Source organism: Salminus brasiliensis, chromosome 18 (genome assembly GCF_030463535.1).
Source record: "Salminus brasiliensis chromosome 18, fSalBra1.hap2, whole genome shotgun sequence".
Lineage (NCBI taxonomy): Eukaryota > Metazoa > Chordata > Actinopteri > Characiformes > Bryconidae > Salminus > Salminus brasiliensis.
This window is the reverse complement of record NC_132895.1, coordinates 18,335,066-18,354,260: the sequence shown is the minus strand read 5'-3', so window position 1 is coordinate 18,354,260 and position 19,195 is coordinate 18,335,066. Positions and strand designations below refer to the sequence as shown.

Below are 19,195 nucleotides of genomic sequence, written 5' to 3'. Positions count from 1 at the left end.
TGAAACTCGCAGAACACTGAGCTTGCATTACTTTTCCCGCACTTGAAACTTAGCGTCTCGTTCATTACCGATTATGATCAAGCCTAACCTTTGTTCCAAAAATCGGTCGGGTTTCAGTGCAGGGGTCAAAGAAACCTGATTTCCTCTGAGCAAGAAATGCTACCTTAAAACGTCAGATGTTTCTTCTCAAAGATGAAGTGAAGTATTTGATCTAAAGTATAGTCAAGTGCAACCAAATCCCACACTTGATGGAAATCGTTATTCACCTACAGGGGAATGCATAGGTTTGGGTAAAATATCTGTAACTGTGAACAGTTAATTTAGTTAATTCTCCAAAAGGCATGACATTAAAGAACAGTGTAATATTTTTATTTTGTACAAATAGAGTTTAAAAAAAAGAAAAAGGACCATCATGCAAAGGCATCTCAAGAGATCTGAGTTCAAGAGACTTGAGACCAAGGTCTCAGACCTTAATTAGCATGTCAGGAAGATGGCTTGTTCACATCATCGTTAGGAAGGACCATGTGATGCAAATTTTAAAGCTTTATAAATATTCAGATTCCTCAAACCTTCTAACAATCAGCAGTCATGGTTTTCTCTAAGCAGCCTCGTAAACCTCTAAAATTATTGAGGCCCACAAAGCAGGAGAAGCCTGTGAGAAGATGCCAAAGCATTTTAGGCAGCTGTTTTCTCAGTTCAGAATGTAAGGAGGATAAGTTAAGATCTGGACGACCAAGAAAACCTCCAAAGAGAACTGCTTGTAGGCTAGATTTTTGATAGACCTTCAGAAAGATTTAACAGACTCTGGAGTGGTGCTGCATCTGTACAAATATGACCTTTATGGAAAAGTCATCAGAAGAAAACCTTTCCTGCATTCTCAGCACAAAGCTCAGAGGAGTCGGAAGTTGTCAAAGCAACATATAAAAAAGATGATGAATTCTGGAAGCTAGTAGAGGAATGAGGTTAAAATAGAATGTTTCAGACACAATGAGAAAAGTTACGCTGTTTTGACAAAAGTATTGGGACACCTACTAATTCATTCTTTTGAAATCAAGGGTATTCAAAAAGAGTTTATTCTGCTTTTGTTGAAATAACTATTTCTATTGTCCAAAAAATGCTTTCTACATTCACTTTGAAGCATTGCTGTGAGGATTTGATTGCATTCAGAGACAAGAATGTTAGTGAGGTCAGGATGCTGGATGATCATCCCAACTCTCCATCTTATCCCAAAAGTATTGAATGGAGCAGCATCAATCCAGAGAACATCGTTCAAGCTAGGGGGCTTTATACCCCTCTAGCCCACTCCTGGCATTAGGCATGGTGCCAATAGGTTCATGTTTATCTGCTCTAGAGAGCCCTATACTATTGGCCATTCTTCTGAACAGGGACCAGACAAGCTGTGTGTGCATTTGCACATCTGGGTTATCGATGGGTGTAACCTAAAGTAGAGTGCATTCATTACAAGAAGAGTCCACAAACATTTGGACAGATGTTTGCTAAGAGAAATAAGATGCAGATGCATACATCACACCATCTGTAAAAACCCAAGATGAAAAGTGGACTACCTTGAAGAGTGCAAACTGAAAGTTCTGCCATGGCCTTCACATTCCCCCAGCTAAATACCATTGATTCATCGAATCAGAAACATCTTTGTGCTATGAAACCCAGCCCTGATAAATACAATTGATCCACTGAACACAGCAGCAAGTCCACACTTGCTTCACTGGCTAATCTACCTAATGTTAGCAAACTAAGATAACACCATCTTTATTTATTTAGCTTTTATTTACTCTTTCAGTTATATGAAATGAAAGAGCAATTTGTCTTCCTTATACCCCTGCTGTTTACCCGTCCAGTGCTGAAGCAGCCACTGTCAGTAGTCTACTTTCAATGACCTTCAGGCTTTGACCAGGACAAGGGGATTGGACTGTGTACTGAAAGCACACACGTCTGTAAACATTTTTTTATTGAGCAGACACTCTTATTCATAGAGGTTTATGATGGTAGCATGAGAAGTACTCTTATTGCACTGGCATTGCTGCCTGATGAAACCACAGTCTATATTTTTTATATTTTAAATCAACAGCTATTGTATTGATGGTGTACAGATCATTTATTTCATTGTATTTATTTGCTATGTTTTAATTCTCCACTGTTATTTCCCCAGATTGGATTTTAATCAGCGACTGTGAAAGGAATGGCTGTGGCAGCTGGAAAAAAACTTCAGGCATTAGTTCGCTGTAGTCGCTAAAACAGCAGCTTTAAGACTTCAGACGTGTTTTGAATGAGAATTTTTTGTTTACACTAGATAAGAACAATGCCTCTTCAGTGAAAGACACTGGATCATTTTGTTATTATATTGTTTGTTACTGATGTGTTTTTTGGCGAGGATCTGCTATTGGGTGAGCAAACACTCCAGTGTGTCGCTGTGTAAGAGTTGTTGCCTAATGATGTTTCCACAGCTTTGGTGCTAATGCAGATTTACTTTCTGCTTGACGTTGCCTTCCTTCTAGCCAAACAGAAGCATGTTCATTTTACAGCATAAACTGTGTGTTTCTATGTGTATGAAGATTCAGGAATGTGACTCTTTTACCAGACTCCTTTTTCATTTTGTCGTGTTTTTAGCCAAGGTTTTTCTCTAGTCTCTGTCACACCGCACACGCAAGGGTACTAAGGTAAGTTTGTCAATGGCAGAATAGAGTTGTAGCTCCGCAGATTTCCCTACTTGTTTCACTTTTGCTATGGGTACCAGGGGACAGCTTTTGCATGATAAAATGAAGCAAATGTATTTGAATTACTCAACTGCAAATTAAGCAGTTAATATCGCTGCTGACATACAAACAAAAATGGCTACTCTAAGGAGAAGAAAAAAACTTTTGAATTTTGCAGATTGAATTTTGCACCTACTAGTCCATTCATTCTGAAATTGTGACACAATGTAAACAACAACTGACAGTTTTACATTATGTCAAAAAGTTACAAGGTTTTGGTGTGACAGCAACAATGTAAAAACAGCTAGAAACAGCCCAATAAGTACTCAAATTTAAGGCTCAATTTCAAAATAGGTTTGAACTCCTCCCTCAGAAGTCAAATCCAGCATTTAGCAAGCTGGCTGACTCAACACAAAAACAAGCATAATTATAACAGTATGCAATCGTGATAGTATAGTGCTATAAACTGTGCAGCAGTGAGTGGTGTCTGTAGCTACACCAAGAAGATAACATAGCAATTAGCAAGCTGCCTGTCACACCTACCATAATCAGCAAAATCGCAAACATAAATTAATAATTCAAGCCACCTGACTGAGTTTGGGTTCTATATAAAGCCCTTCAGAGAATCCAATCGTTGCTTTTGTGCATGTCAAATTTAAACTTGGCATAAAGTTTTAAAAAACTTCAAAATAAAAAAATCTCTCATGGCAGCAAATTCCATTAGGATGAATTGCAAGATTTTGCTGACAGGACACTACTGTGACTGGGCTTTTAGTGGGTGGGGTATGGATTGGTTATTTACAGTAACTTATTGTAGGAAAGCGTTGCTCTGACTGTTGTGCTACTATAAAATGAATTAAACTCAAGTTCAGTGATTTATGCAGCTTTGATAAATCACATTCACAAATCTCTGAGATCTCGGTCACTTTCTGTACACATTATGTATGACTGACTCATCAAAATCGCCTCGCATTTGAAAAGGCGACTGGAGGAGCAGGGAGAAATGCTGAGTCAGTTTGCGCCTCTGCTTTTAGGGTTGTAGCCCACTCAGAAACAGGTGCGCCTTTAATTATGAGGCCAGGCACCGCCTTTTGACAGATTTTCCCTGCGTTTTTAATCACGGCACATCTGTCCAGGGGATACACACCGCTAAAAAGACTGATTTCCCCTGAGGAGAGCCCCCACCCCTGGCATCTGTTTCACAGCCCAAAGTGCTCCACGACCAGTCAAATGTGAGATGGATGCCCCACGCCTGGGGCAGAATGGAGGAGTTCGGGGAGGTAGCAAACACCTCCAAACAGAGCCACATTTCAAAGTGCTGTGAACGTTTGTATTGTAAACTGCTGTATGGAAAGGGCTATTGGCTTTGGACACAAGTAATGAAGATGACCTGGCACACCACCTTTGACAAGGAGGATTTTCCTTCTGTTAAAAATGAGCAAAGAACTTAAGATCTTCACAAGGTGGTTTAGTAAAATCTGCAGGATTCTCACTCTCTTTCAGTCTAAGCCTGGCAAGTTCTGCTGCACCTGGAAAGATGCGAGTCCATGGGCCATCTAATAATGATGCCAAAGAATCCTTTTGTGTTCTAATTCAAAAGCCTGTCTGCAGCAGTAGCCTCTGTCTCCAGGTGTGATGGAAAATGGCTAATGGAGGACGCTAACAGTGTGGTATGGTCAGAGGCCCAGTTTAATCTGCTTTTTAATCAATCCCATGGAGGTTTAGACTAATTATACTGGAAAACGTTCAATCTCCTGTATTTTGTCTCTGAAAGATGTGAATTTTTGGGTGGATTTCAGGTCCAAGAGTAAAAGTCCAGTGACTCTTGCAAAAGAGTAATTAAGGAGGGATAATTGACATCCAGATCAATATCCAAGGCCCTGCACCTTAAGTTTAGGCTTTTTTTTCCAACACAACACAGTTAAACATGCATGCATTTACTTTTAGATCAAAAAAAATACAGTTTAGATGTAGGTGAATGTTGCACTATAAGTCTCATTGAAGTGATGTTGCTTGGTGTGCTTGCTTCAGCAGGAGATCACACCACCACAGTGTTACCAGTGGTGAACCTTGACTAACAAAATAATGACTCAAATGTAATTCCTCCCCTGTATAGCCTCCCCTCTAGGATTGTAGTAGTAGGTTACTGGTAAGCTAACAGCAATGAACTGGAACATGTGGATATTAAGATTTGGACCTTAGACATCTTAACAGCAACTCTGTGGCTGGTGTTGTTTTCAGTTTCTAACAACTGCCTAAATCATGGTTAGGCTGTTTGTATTTGTGTCCTGTGATTGATGTTACAAAGATGTTCTTTTTTTGAAACTGTCCCCATCACAACTGTGTATCAAAATTGTGAGATCCTACCCAATAGGAGAGCTTTCTCTGCTGTATTTATTTCACAAAGAATTCCTAAAAATCCTAATTGGAAAATGTTCCATTTGGCTGTTAAAAATGTACCCTTTTGTTGCCAATCAAAACTGAACAGTGAAATAAAAAAAATTAATTAAACACATAAAATGTTTATTCACAGAAATCTTTAAGAAATCTCTGACTGCTTGGAAGGTCCTGAGGGTTCTCCACTGAGAGTAACTGCACTTTACCAACCACTATACATTATGTATTGCTCATCAAAGAATCGAATTTTCAGTTTAACATATGTAAGAGTGTCTGTTGAGAGGTAATGGCCTAAATTGCCTAGTGGCCTAAGAGGTAATAGCCTAAACCTCACCAATTAGCCTTGTGGAAACAAAACGTTTGCTCAGTCATTTCTAACAGGCATTTTTTTAAATTATTTTATTAATGTTGTGATTTCTGATGATATATGACTATAAAACTGACAAAGGTATGTCCATTAGAAAAGTAAGCAGGCGTGCTTTATTGGTTTTAGGTATGCAAATGCATTAGGTATGCATTTGAGGTAAGGTATCCAATGAAGAAATATAATAATAATAATCTCTAAATAATATGCAGTAATCTAATATAACAAAGACATTTACAAGTGGCTGTGTTTACTGCTGAAAAGGAACAGCAATAGTCTACCCCATGTGTCTCCTTGTAGGTGCATCTATAATCTGCAAGCTCAGCTGGCAAAGATCACCAGACTGACCCAATGGTTGACCCTACAGGTGTAGGGACAAGAAGGTCAGAGGCAGAGCAATGATGAATCTCTGCTGCTGCACTTCTTCCCCAATAGTTCTTTATACTGGGGAAACTCAAGGCATGCTGAAGACCCAAGAGCTCCATTAATCCATCAGCTGGCCCCTGACAGGTGGGGCGGTGAACCCCATGGCACTCTCATTCCACAATGCCTGCGAGATGAAGGAGGCCAGAGCGTGGGAGTAGATCGATATGCAGCCACCTCGGAATACCAAAACCACTCTGCTCCTCATTACTGGCAGCGAGCGCGGCTCGCCCTCCGACGGCAGCCCCTCATTCATCAGTCCGTGCCTTCCTGCGAGTCTCAGACACCGCGGGCAAGGAAGCGGCGGCAAAGCATCATCAGCCCCAGAGCGACGACGAAGCGAATGGATGGGAGACTGCGCGGGGACACGGTTGAATGCGAGTGCTCCAAAAGAGAGGGAACGCCCTAAAGTTGGCCGCTTCCAGCTCCCCTGGGCTCCTGCCTCCTTCTGCAGCAGCCTGTCATTCCGCACGGCTGCCGTGCTCATGACCAATTGGATTATCTGTCTTTGGTTGTAATTTCCAATGCAGAGTAAATCCCTCCACATGAAGGACAAATTCTGAGGTGAAAGATGTGCTTCCTGAGAAAGCACGACTGAGCCTCTCGTCGTAACCCAGTCTTTATGTTGGCATAAACTTATTTACCGCAAAATTGCGCATATTATACAAGCCAAATCACACGCGATAATCAATGTGGAGTGATGCCCTTGCGCGAGCATGTTGAGTAAGAGCTCTGGGGCTAGAACGGCAAACACTCAAAGAAAGAGGGGCTTTGCAGATGAACCATCAAAACAGCCATCTGACAGAGCCCACACAAACCCGCCCTTTCAGCAGCAGAATGAGCCGTTCTTGTGCTTTATGCCTGCAACAAATGGAGGGAGACTCTGAAAACAAGAGTCGCTCTGTGTCTGGCTGAGCAGCTGCTGTCAGACTGTTTATGCCTGGCCTGCTATAGAGGCTTACGATGTGAGAGTCTACGCTTTGTGCTGAATTTATTACTCATCCCAAAAAAGGCTATTAAACTGTACTCTTTTTACCTTACTAAAGAAGCCAGGAGGTCAACTGACCAATCACTGACTTGAGCTACTGTCATACCATCTTGCTGTCTCAGCTGTGCACTGTGTCTTAACAGGCTAAATGATAAAGTCCTACTCCCTTTTCATGGTGTTAAAACTGTGTGCAGACGAATGTTTTCATCAGCCTCTTGTAATCTTTCCTATGAGCTGCGTTAAATTATCGCTTAATCTTATCTGTGACAACTGACAAGGCTTATTTGCACAGTTTGATCTCGGAATACCGGCCTTGATGTGGCCTCGTATTTTCGGAGCGCCTTGAGCATCCTCAGAAATGACTCAACTTAAGATTTTATCCAACTTAATTTGCATCAGCTTTATTTTAGAGGTCCTCAGGGTCTCCTAAACCAGCAGTGACATCTGCAGAGGCTATGCACTTATGTCACCGCATCTAAATTGCTTGGACCCTAGCCCCCAGATGATGCAAATGAACAGAGGTTTCTCACCTGTAGTCCAGTCTCTCTCTTAATGATGTTGGCGTCAGTGTCAGTGTTGTGTAATTGTGCTGCAGCACTCTCTTTGTGAAGAGTGTATTTTATGCTGATCTCAGATCAGATTTCTTCATTCTAATCAACATGCTAATGTCACTGATACTAACCTAAAGCAGATTGGATTCAGGTGACATTATGCAACTGAAATAATGCTGAATGATTTGCATAAGCTTTCAATAAGGTTAGCCACATTAGCATTGTCTAATAATGGAATACAGCTGAAAAGGATCATTAGGCAGCAATGTAGCAACCAAATCCACGCTAACTGGTCCCCAAAAGCTTTCATTCATCATTAGCTACATTATCTTATCACTGAATAGAGTTAAAGTTAGTGGGGCTAATTTAGTGTCATGAAATGGAGATTGCGCTAACTGGTCTCCATAAGCTTCCACTGACCATTAGCCACATTCGCAAGGGCTAATAATGAGAAAAAGGATCATTTAGTATTTTAAAACTGAGATCAGGCTAACTGACCATGCGTAACGAGCCACATTGCACTGCAGTCTATGTCAAGTGTCTGAGCTGATGGTTATTTAAAAACCCTTTATTGTGTCAAGTGCCTTTGGAAAGAGGCATGTTTTCAACATCAAACTTCAAAAGTTTGGCCCAAATCCGATTTTCTCACAAATTCTGTTGTTTTTTTTAGGCTGTATCTTTTTCTCCTGAACAGTTCACACTCCTAAACTGATGCGCATGTGTAAAAGAGCAACACTGACATTTCGGATTCATCTTTGCCAGCATCACAGGTGCTATCAAGGAGTTTTTAAGCTTTTTATTTTCCTTTCATACTGCAGCAGCGTCCTCCCTGTGTTCGACCACTTCTTTCGAAATGTCTTTAAACGCAGAGTGGTCGTGATACGTGCCCCATGAAACTAGCCACCAAAAACCCACCACTGAAAACCTCCCTCACTACTGTTGTCCATTTTTGCATCTCCTCAGCAAATGTAGAGTTGGGTTGAGGTAAAAGTTCCATGAATTCTGATCTGGCTGTTCAGACTGAGTTGCGCTGCCGTGTATCGGATGTCAATACCATGTGAAGGTGGACCAAATAGGAACTGAAAACCATGTGGCCATGTGGGGGTTCACTGTGTTCCATGCAGATGTTAACGTTAGTAAGGACACAGTAAGAAACACTGTAACTTATTAAAATTCACACACTGTGGGGACATAATCTGCAACATAATCTATGCAGAAATATTATACATCAGGCTATATACATCCCAGACAATGTGACAATGTGACAATGTGAAAGCACTGCACTACATACTACCTCACTACGTCACTGGACTCTTTGCACATTTATTGTGCATGAATTGCACATTGCATTTTGCACATACCTGTTATTTAGTATAGAAAAATAGATCTGCTAGAGTATCGCACTAACCTGTGCTGCACTCTACTGGTTTTAACACAGTATGCACATTTAATTGCACAAGCCTACTTCCCACTACTGTCTCAGTCTCTGTTTAATTTATTTACACTTTCTAGTCTACACTCTGTGTCTCGTCTGTACTGTCTGCACTGTGTTTAATGTCTGTATGCACTTGTTCTATGTTGCACTGTGTTGTGTGTTGCACCCTGGTCCTGGAGGAACGTTGTTTCATTTCACTGTGTACTCTGTATATAGTTGAAATGACTTGACTTGACCTGACATGTACAAGACTATTTATCTAGCCTCTCACGAAACAGAAAGTCTTGCAGGTTTTACTGGGTAAAGACCTGTCCCCTTACCGCTAGTTAGTTTTGAGCTGTATACAGAACTGTAGTCAGACCAGTCTCTGCTCACAGGCTGTGTATGTGTCACACTCCTGTGCCAATAGTTCCCCTTTAATTCATTCCAAGGTTTAATAATCTCAATGTAATAAGGATCACTTAATAACATTTGAGCAATTGAGCTATTGAGATAATGCTACAAGAGCACACATGCTTTCATTCACTGTTGCCACATTAGCAGTGCCCATTTGTGTGAAACAATCCTTTTGTTAAAATAATTGTTATAAGGATCCCAGGAAAATTCAAGGTCAGTTCAGGGATCATTTAGTTGTATGCAACTGGGATCATGCTAACTGGTTCCCTTAAGCTTTTAATCATGGTTAGCCACATTAGCATTGTCTGTTTTTCAGTGCAATAACCTTTTAAATGTCATGGATTCCCAGGGCAGTTCACGATGAATTGAAACTCACTATATGTAGCTGTAGGTAGTCCCCCAGGCCTTGCGTGCTCTCCACCTGCACCAAAATGGCATCTCTCAACTGAGTGCTGAAGCCCACGGCCAGCCGGTCAGCCCTGGTGCTCGGCCGCTCGTTAGGGGCCCACGTGTAAGTGATGAGGGCTCCTCCTCTTCCAAAGATATATGTGGTCCCAGCTGCCAGACAGAGGGAGAGAGCGAGAAGGAGAGAGAGGTTAGACTAAACATTTGGTAAAAGGTTGAAGGAGGGCGAAGTAGAGGGAATAAACATTAAAAAAGGAAAGGTGTCAGGATGAAGGATAGAGCGATAAGAGAAGGGGGTGTGCAGAAAAAGAGATGGATGCTAGAGAGCACTCTGCTGCATTTCACATTCATCCTGTGCATGGCTTTAAACGAGAAGGAGAAGAGAGAGAGAGAGAGAGAGAGAGAGAGGAAAAAAAAAAAAAAAAAAGAAAAAAAAAAGAAAGAGCCTCCATCTTCGACTTGCCATCTGTTCTGCCGGGCCTGTGCAGTTAGGCTCAGCCCTGATTTGGATGCTCATTTGCAAAATATTACATCGGCAGCAAACAAATCATCGCCAGCGTTGTCATCCGAGGGCACCGCATCCTCCGCCGCCTCGCAGCTTAACTGCACCCTGCCGCTCACGAAAAGCCACAATCATTCCTCTGCAAACTTTCTCAAACTTTCTGCCCTTTCACAGGACTCATGGCTTTGCCTGCACAGGCAAACCATAATATGTCACCCTCCAAGCTTCTTCTATGGTGCATAAAACAGCATGAAACCTGTCCCAGAATCTTTCTTTCAAAGGCCATATTCTACATTTATTCCTGTATTGCGTTTTAGTTTGCCTCAAGTTGACATTCATGTGGATTCAGGTGAGAGAACAGTGTCATAGCTTATTTAACACGACCATTTTACAACCTCTCTCCTCTCTCCTACCCCTAGAATTAAACAAGCATGCATTTGGGGCCCAAAACCTACATTTCCCTCACATTTTTTTTCCCTTCTTTCCATGTATAACATTCCTGTGGGTTTATGTAACAAAAACAGCCATAGTTTATTAGCCATCTTCTATCTGTAACAGTCTGTAACAGTTTTTGTTGCATGTGCATAGCCTCAGTTCTACGATTTGACCACTACACAGTTTTTGCTCTACATTACCTGCATACCGGTGTAAGGAATCAGCAGACTATACATACAGACAATATTATCTCATGGATTCTGTGGTATTTTTTGCTTTTATAAACCTTTTTCTCCAGCAAGTTTTAATAAAGTGGTAAAACTATGTTGAATTCACTGGAACTGACAGAAAATTCCAAAAAGAAATGATAAGAAGCCAACTTAAACTTGTGTTTGTTTACAGAGCTTTAAATTACTGGATTCGATGGTAGAAATGAACTAGGACCAGACATGGCAAATCCCACCAGTGGGACTGTACTTGTGAAAGGGTTCCGATTGATTTGTGGAAACAACCTCTAACAGGTTCTGACCCGTTGCCCTGTATTGTGTCTCAACATAAAAGCAGTCCAGACTAATACTGTCCTTATAACTTTAGTGTGAAGGGGCGGGGCTAAACTGCTGTAGTTGTAAGTGAATTTATGTAAATGAGTGTGTTTACATGCCCTCAAATGGCTGCAGTTATCTGATTATTCAAGTAGTCATGTAAACCTGTAAGCATACACCCACTTTCAGAGTGATGCTACAAACCATCATCATGACTGACATGAAAGATGACTAGATAAATATTCTTCATCATGATGTATGGTCACGTGACGACCTATGTGTAAAATAAAAACAACGGCATGAAGTTTGGGTTTAACCTGATATTACCTGATATTACGTCACATCTTATTCTGTGAGATTAATGGCTGATTGCAAAGCAGAACTCCAATTACTGCCTGACTCATGTAGACCTAAAGCTTCCCATTATTGGGTCATTCGAGTGCACGTAATGGCATTGATTGGATTCCTGACAAAATCTGACTTTCTGCAGGGACTACATTAATGACATTAAAAAAAAATCCACGGCTTCCACTGTTCCATGTATCAAATTCTGATTCCAAAAGTTAGAAAAGTGACTCTACCTTTACTAAAGCAATGGAGCGAGATGGGAGTGTGTGTCATGAAATAACAGCATGGCTGTGATGAAGTAGATATGAGCCGATTGCGAGCCAAAGCTCATGCTGTTATTTTACACAAACTCGAGTGTTCTAATGCATTTCTACAACAGTTTGAAAAAAATAAAAAATAAAATTTAGCATTTAGCGCGTGAATTTAGCGTTTAATATATTTTAATGTTAGCATTTCCTTCTGCCAAATTATAGTTCCTTAACAACCAGCTTGTTTACTCACTCACAGCCTGCAGTTCCTTCTCTGTTTCCCACTCATGGTTTTTCTTGTCTTGGTTCAGTATATGATTTATAGCATCAGTGTTCAGCAGAGTGATACAGTGTTTGTGGCTAAGAACGGTTAGTACGCTTCTGAACCAATCATCTTGCATGGCCAGAACTAACTGTTGTATAAAGTACTATGTTTGCGTTTGGGTCTAGGAGAAGCTGATAAAAAAGGTTCAGAATTTGATGAAAAGTTGTTTTGCAGGCTTGTTTTTGTCACGTCATTGAAACCAAAAAGCAGAAAATGAGGACTTGAAGCTGTTAATTAGACTAATTACATAATTAACGCAATTAACACTCAACTTCAAGGGGTCAATGGTGTTTGAGCCCTGTTGCTGAGAGACAATGGTGTATAGATGGGGCTCTGACTCAGAGCCAGGGCCAGGTTGCGTCAGCAGGGAAGGAAAGCTCCACAGAGCAGGAAGGATGCCTGCCACACTCAGAGCTGCTCAGCCTCAGACACATGCAGCCTCAGACAATTGACTTGGGCATCGTTGGAGTCAGCGGTGCCAGGGTGGAACAAGCATTCTTAAGCTACCTCACCGCCAGGCCAAGAGGTGCGGCAATGAAAAGGCCGAGCAATGTGCAGCTATATTTAGCGAACAATGCACAGAACCCCACTGGTGCTGGGAGAGCACTGTGACAGACACCTCTGCCACAGTCGCTGAGGTTTTAAACAAAAAAGAACCACCTTCTATTCTGCTGACATCCTTCACACGTGGATGCTCACATTCAGCCTTTACATTTGCTCTAAAAGTACAAATTGTTACAGAATATTATGGAATAACTTATTCTCATTTTTCTATGAGTATGATGTACTATGAGGCTTGAAAACGATGAGGTTTTTAATCTAAGCTGCGATCACGATCATAATAGTTGTGATGTCACAAATAACTATAAAGCAATGGCACCATTAGTCCATTGTGAAATCTCAATGGTTATGATGTTATTTTAAACTCAGTATGTCCATGTACAAACCCGAGTACAAACTGTCTCCAGATTAAATACACTATATGCACAGAGGTTTTGGGACACCTGCTAACTCACTGTTTCTTCTGAAATTAAGGGCACTTACTTGCTTTAGTTGAAGTAACTGTCTCTACTGTCCAGGCAAGGCTTTCTACTAGATTTGTGTCACAATGGGGGCAATTTAAAGTAGCTGAAAGCATTCATTAGAAGGGGTGTCCACAAACATTTGGACATGTAGTGTATGCTCATCAAAGTAAGTTGCTTTTGTAGCTTAGTTTTCATATGTGCGCTAGGGAGTGTTATAGGGACATAGTTCAAATGCCCTTATGCACATAGTGAGTTTACAGTGGCATCATGTAGCATAAACAGTAGGAGGACTGTATAGACATAGTGAGTTCATGACCGTTATTCCTTAATCGTGACATCACAACCATTCAGATTTTTACATGGTCTCTTTTTGCATCCTACTTTTTATATATGGATTAGGAGGCAGTATGTGGGCACACACTATATGTCCAAATGTTTGTGGACACCCCTTCTAATGAATGCTTTCAGCTGCTTTAAGTTGCACAGATGTGCAAATGCGCACACACAGCTTGCCTAGTCCCTGTAGAGAAGTACTGCCAATTGATTACATGAATAACATGAATCTACTGGCACTCCAACATTAAGCAGTGAAAGTGTGTTTTCAGGAATGATGGTGCTCCACCCAATACTTTTGGGATAAGTTGGGGATGAGGTGGGGTGGTGATCATCCAACTAACTTCACTAGCGCTCTTGTGCTGCAGAATTTAGTAGAAAGCCCTCCCTGGACAGTTGAGACAATAAGTAAATAAACTCTTTTTAATACCCTTGATGTCGGACAAAAACAATGAATGTGTAGGTGTCTCAACACTTTAGTCCGTATAGTGTATTTACATATAGCCATCTATTCAGTCTTCCACAGCTTGGCATGGCCATTCCCTTTTAAGTGATAGGATTGCTGTCACTGCAGATGGTCAGTAACTTATTTTAGTTATTAGCTTGAAGACATCCGGAGGGGAAACTAAGTACTGTAGTAAGTACTACTCCTCAATACTAGATGACAAATTTATCATTGCATCCAAAACAGACAAGAGGAATAGCTGAGGTTTATTTTGTCCCTGTTTTTAATTGAGGAACAATCCAGGGCAGCCTGATCAGAACAGAGATCCTTTACATACATTCTTTTGTCTTAAAGGCACAGTGCCTGCAAAGATATAATAAGTCACCATTTTTCCTTTCCAGCTCAGACTACCTGTAACCCATTTTGCTTAAATGTGCTGTAGAGCTCTTATTGCTCAGCTAAACAAGCATTCTCGCATGTATCCTCAAATGGAATCTGAGTGCTGGGTTGCCAGTGCGACACCACCTGTCGTCTCTGGCGCCCGTGGTGGTCTAAATGAGCTAACAGAGGAGGTGAGGGGAATGTAATTAGCTGATCTGGCGAGTGGTCCCGCCCGAGCAGGCTGTGGGGTGACGGTGTTGAACACCTGCTCCTGAAATCTGCAGCTAACTTGTTGCTAACATCAGGGTGTGAGAGGGAGCCCAGGGAGCACACACCTGTTGGCGCCGGACGTCTGGTCAGACCAGCCAGACTTTGCCATGCACCGGAGCACAGAGTTCGGTGGTTAAGACTACTCAATAACAAAGTGGCAGAAGGAGTGACCATTGTGGAATGCAGAGGACAGTGCCCTTTAACAACGGTCTCTTTCTCTTCTTTCAAATATGTGGTCATTTTAGTGTGATTTCGAGCTGTTACTTAGGGTCTCGGGTCTCCAAGACCCCGTTTACACCTGGTCACTTCTTCGGGATTAAACCAGCATAAGGCCAAGCCACATAAAAATGAGTGTAAACGCAGTCAAGATGCATCAGATACAAATCCAGATACAAATCCGATCACTCGAACCACTTCAGGAGGCTGTCTAAGACCATGATTAGTATTACACCATGATTAGTATTACACCATGATTAATATATTATGATTATGATCAGAGCAGTTCAACAGAATAGATGGTCTGTTGATGTTTATTAATAATTTATAAATAGTTCTGACCAGAGAAGGATGGGTCCCACTTGTGATTCTTAGTTCCTTCCAAAGTTTCTTCCTCCAGCTCTGAGGGAGTTTTTCCTTGCCACTGTCGCCGCTGGCTTGCTCACTGGGGGCCTTTGATCCTTCATGTCTTACGTTATTTCTTTTTTGCCTCTGTCTTTTACTAATGACTAATTATGTAAAGCTGCTTTGTGACAACAACAGTTGTAAAAAGCTCTATACAAATAAATTTGACTTGACTAAGAGACATTTGAGTCACAAGGTATAGCAGTGTAAACACCCCCGTCTCTCCAAGACACATTCAATAACCAAAACCCCTCCCAGTACAACCCAAACACCAGTACCAATCACAGCACAGAGAGTGAATCAGATTTCCGTCTGACTAACCGCTGACGCATCTGACTAACCTAGTGTTATGCATGTGGCTAAAATCTTATCAGGATACAAGTCACATGAAGTGACCAGGTGTAAACAAGGTCTCTATGATCCTCGAAAAGAACATGAGGGTTAACCTGAACTGACCAAAGTTAGGCTCTCCAGCTTGGACATGGCTGCAAACTGTATCCTAATCCTCTGCAGTCCCATCGGAGGAACGGGGGACATTGATTTCCTCATCTAGCCCAAACTGAATGATGGGTTTGTTTATCTGGTAAATGTCAGGAGGTGATCTTCCTTTTATATGGTATTAAGGCCGCAATAAACTAATCAATAACTCCATCTATTCTCATCTGGCAGTGTAGTTAGTCAGTGTTTCTCCAAGATGCATTATGACCTACACCGCTTCATTTGCCCTTGAGGATGATAAATGAGCTTTTTCTATATCACACTTTCTGCATTACTATGAGTCATTTCAAAGCCCGCTTCTTAAGTGTTACTCTTAGACTTTCCACGTGTTTGATCTCTCGCAGCCTACAGTTCCCACATACACTGAAGGTTAAGTTCCTCATCCTCAAGGTTTTTCTTAAAGAAAAACATTTTTTGCAGCTTTCTCCTTTTACAAAGAGATCTGGCTCGAACATTTCAACCTTATCACAATGCAAGTTCACAGTAGTGTCCTTAAATAAAAAACTTGGCTGTATTGTGCAGGGTTTCTATGTTTTTTTCTAATATAATGACTGTAAGCCAAGAGCCTTTGCTCTAAAATCCTGATAGGTTAAGGATTTGTAAAAAGTATTTAATTTATCAAAGAGCAAATAATAAACACTGTCCACATAAACCCTCTCTGGAAGGAAAAGGAACTCTCTGGCAAAAATTCCATTTCCTTGCTTCAGTTGCTTTGCTGCAATTGAACTAAAAAAGCCTTGGCCTGAGCTTTGAGTAAGATAAGGTATCCAGACCCACTCTCTCTGGCTGGCTACAGTCCCTGAGCTGCGCGCCTTTTAAAAGTGCCAGTCACAGTCTAACTTTCTTTTTTGTCTGATTTGTCAGAGGTAATACTGTTTTTTCTCCCGCCTCCTGTGTTGTGTTGGTTTATGGAAAATGTGTCTGTTACAAGATACTGGAAGATGAGCAGTGGAACACAGTCCTCAGAGAAAGGCCAGACAGAATAGAAAGATCTGAGTCCAACACATGATCTCCACTGACACAGTGATGGAAATCTGCAATATAAAATTTTAGATTAACTGTTATGTTTTTTTTTGGAGCTCGCTTTCAACAGGGCCTTGTTCCCGAGCTGCAAACCGCAGCGAGCACAACTTGTGGATCCTCTTGTCAGGGTATTATAGCCATGGAAAGTATCATTAGCATTAGCACCTGTTCTTTTTTAATTTGCTTAGTGGCAAATGTGCCCCTCAAAAGTATGTGTCTGGGATGTACCATCTTTGCTGCTCATGGGAACTTTTTATAGCTCTAAGATTTGAGTCACAGACATAAATCAATAATGTGTTGCGACTGCTTGTGTGCTATGGAACAATCTTTAACTCTTGTGGCCATGATAACATCTAAGAGACAAGGAATAAATAAACAGCTTTCTAATGTTTTATTTGTTCCCAAAAGAAACGATCAATGGAGAGAAATTCTGATTAGTAAATGACAGAAACGGAGCAACCAGTTTATGTATTTTGCTTGATTTATTATTCTGAGCAACTCGCTGCAGCCAGTTTTGTGTGGATTTTTCTCCAACTTTTAAAACCAGGTGTAAAACTGCTGTCTCAAAAGACATATACATCATAGAGAGACTTCATTGCTGCCTTCGTTACTGAAGGCAGCAGAGACAGCAGCTAGACAGAGACACAAGCCTCAAACAGTTAGTGAAAGAGTATTCACCAACAGAATAACACTACTCAGTCAACACCTGATGTGTAAGTGTCTTTTATATTTAGCTGGAGTAAAATCAAACCCCTGTAGAATGCCATTTATTAACACCATTATCCCTCTCCTGGACACCTTCTTATTGTCTTTTATTCTGAGGGCATACTGGAACAAGGCAGTCCCTAGCATCACATAGAGTCCTGTTCCTGCACTCCTACTTACTGTAATGTGTAAAAATATTGTCAGTAAAAAAAGTAGGTAATCTATGTCCAATTTACACCATTTTCTACCAAATATGGACGACCAATTCTTCAATCCATGTTCATTCATGCCCCCGACACTATGAGGACACATATGAAGCCAGGTGCCGCTGATGGAGCATCGGCAGGTAGCCAACGCACTTGGAGGAAGGCACGGCTCCCCAGCTCTGATACAACAGCTATTAGACACTTGTGCTAGTGTCTGTGCCATCAACCCACCCCTGTGATAGCAAGAGTCCAGCTGCTGATGCCCGGGATTTGAACCAGTGATCCTTGGCTTATTGTGGCAAAGCTTTAGTCCACTGGACCACTTGGAGCCCTCCAATTTTTGCTTAGCACCTGTAAAAGCTGAATTTGTGGTAGAAGTTTATCATCATGATAAAACTACACTAGCAATCACTTAAGATAACACTAAGAACACCCAGACAACCACCTAACAACATGGAGAAACATGTAGGATTTGACCACAACACTAGCTGGGCATGCTTGACAAATCACATCCTGCCCCTCTGAGTATAGCAAGACTATTACACGATTGCAAAGAAAACGCTCGTCCCCTGCACTTACGACTCTCCGAAACAATGTCAGTCAATAGACTTGAGTTACGCTCAAAAAATGGTCTGCCTTGCTTCCATGGAGATAACAATCAAGTAGATCTCAACAATATATTACAGCAGTGTTCATATTTGGCTTCAGTGAGAGGCGGTGTCTTTAGGGCTGTGGTGATCAGATAAGGGCTGTATATAGAGGCCGATGCTGCGGGAGTTGGAGAGCGCAGAGGTTATTTACTGTGTGCTGCCAGCCTCTCACTGGGGGATATTGGAATCATGGCCAGTGGAGCATGTGTGTGTACAGGCTCAGTTCTTCTGGGCCCTGGCTCCCTCCTAAGCGCTGGCCATCAAAGGAAAGCCATTTATACAGCAACATGAAAGCAGAGTGCCAGGAGAACCCAACGTCCCGCCCCTACCACACTGAGAATAATCACCACACAATGTTCAGTCGAGCCCTCGCGCACAGCATGAGATCAAAATTCAATTCCTTCAATTAAATGCTGCAGATTACAGAATGCTATTGTATCCATGCATTATTGAACATCTGCAGACACATTCCGAGGCACTGAATGATAAGAAAGGGAATATTTTCGGAAGGCCTTACACAATGTGCTAGTGTCTGCCTTGTCAGAAGATGGGTTTTATTTTCAGTTCCACTGTAATACATAAGAGTTTGCTCGTGAGGAGCAGAAAAAAAGGTCTGGTTCCGAACAACCTCTGTAGAGTTAGTAAACTTTCAAAGAGCTAGTGTTTTCTACAGGAACAGAATGTATATGATAAACAGAGGTTATTTACATATATATTAGTCCTAAAGGCAGAGTAACAAAACCAGCCTCTAAAACAAATAGAAAGGTTGGGAAATGGTCATGTAAAAAGTATGCCTTATATTGCAAATTCATTATATTCAGATCATATGATCCATCCATATGATCCTCGCGAGTTACTGTAGCACAAGGCCCCTCAGCAACCGGACCCTGCACTTCCTCACTACACCACTGGATCCAATATGTTGGATTCTGCTATGTGTAAATGTCACCTGTCTGACAGTTTTTACA

At 41.4% G+C, this 19,195-nt stretch overlaps 1 protein-coding gene across 20 annotated transcripts in view; it reads right to left on the bottom strand.

The window, feature by feature from the left end:
* nrxn2a (neurexin 2a) overlaps window positions 1-19,195 on the bottom strand; it is a 394,188-nt gene that overhangs the window by 38,674 nt on the left and 336,319 nt on the right. For all 20 annotated transcript variants that reach the window (XM_072662789.1, XM_072662798.1, XM_072662800.1 and 17 more), the window contains one exon: window positions 9,642-9,823. In XM_072662789.1, coding sequence (XP_072518890.1) covers window positions 9,642-9,823 — 182 coding nt within the window. The remainder of the gene's footprint in view (window positions 1-9,641; window positions 9,824-19,195) is intronic.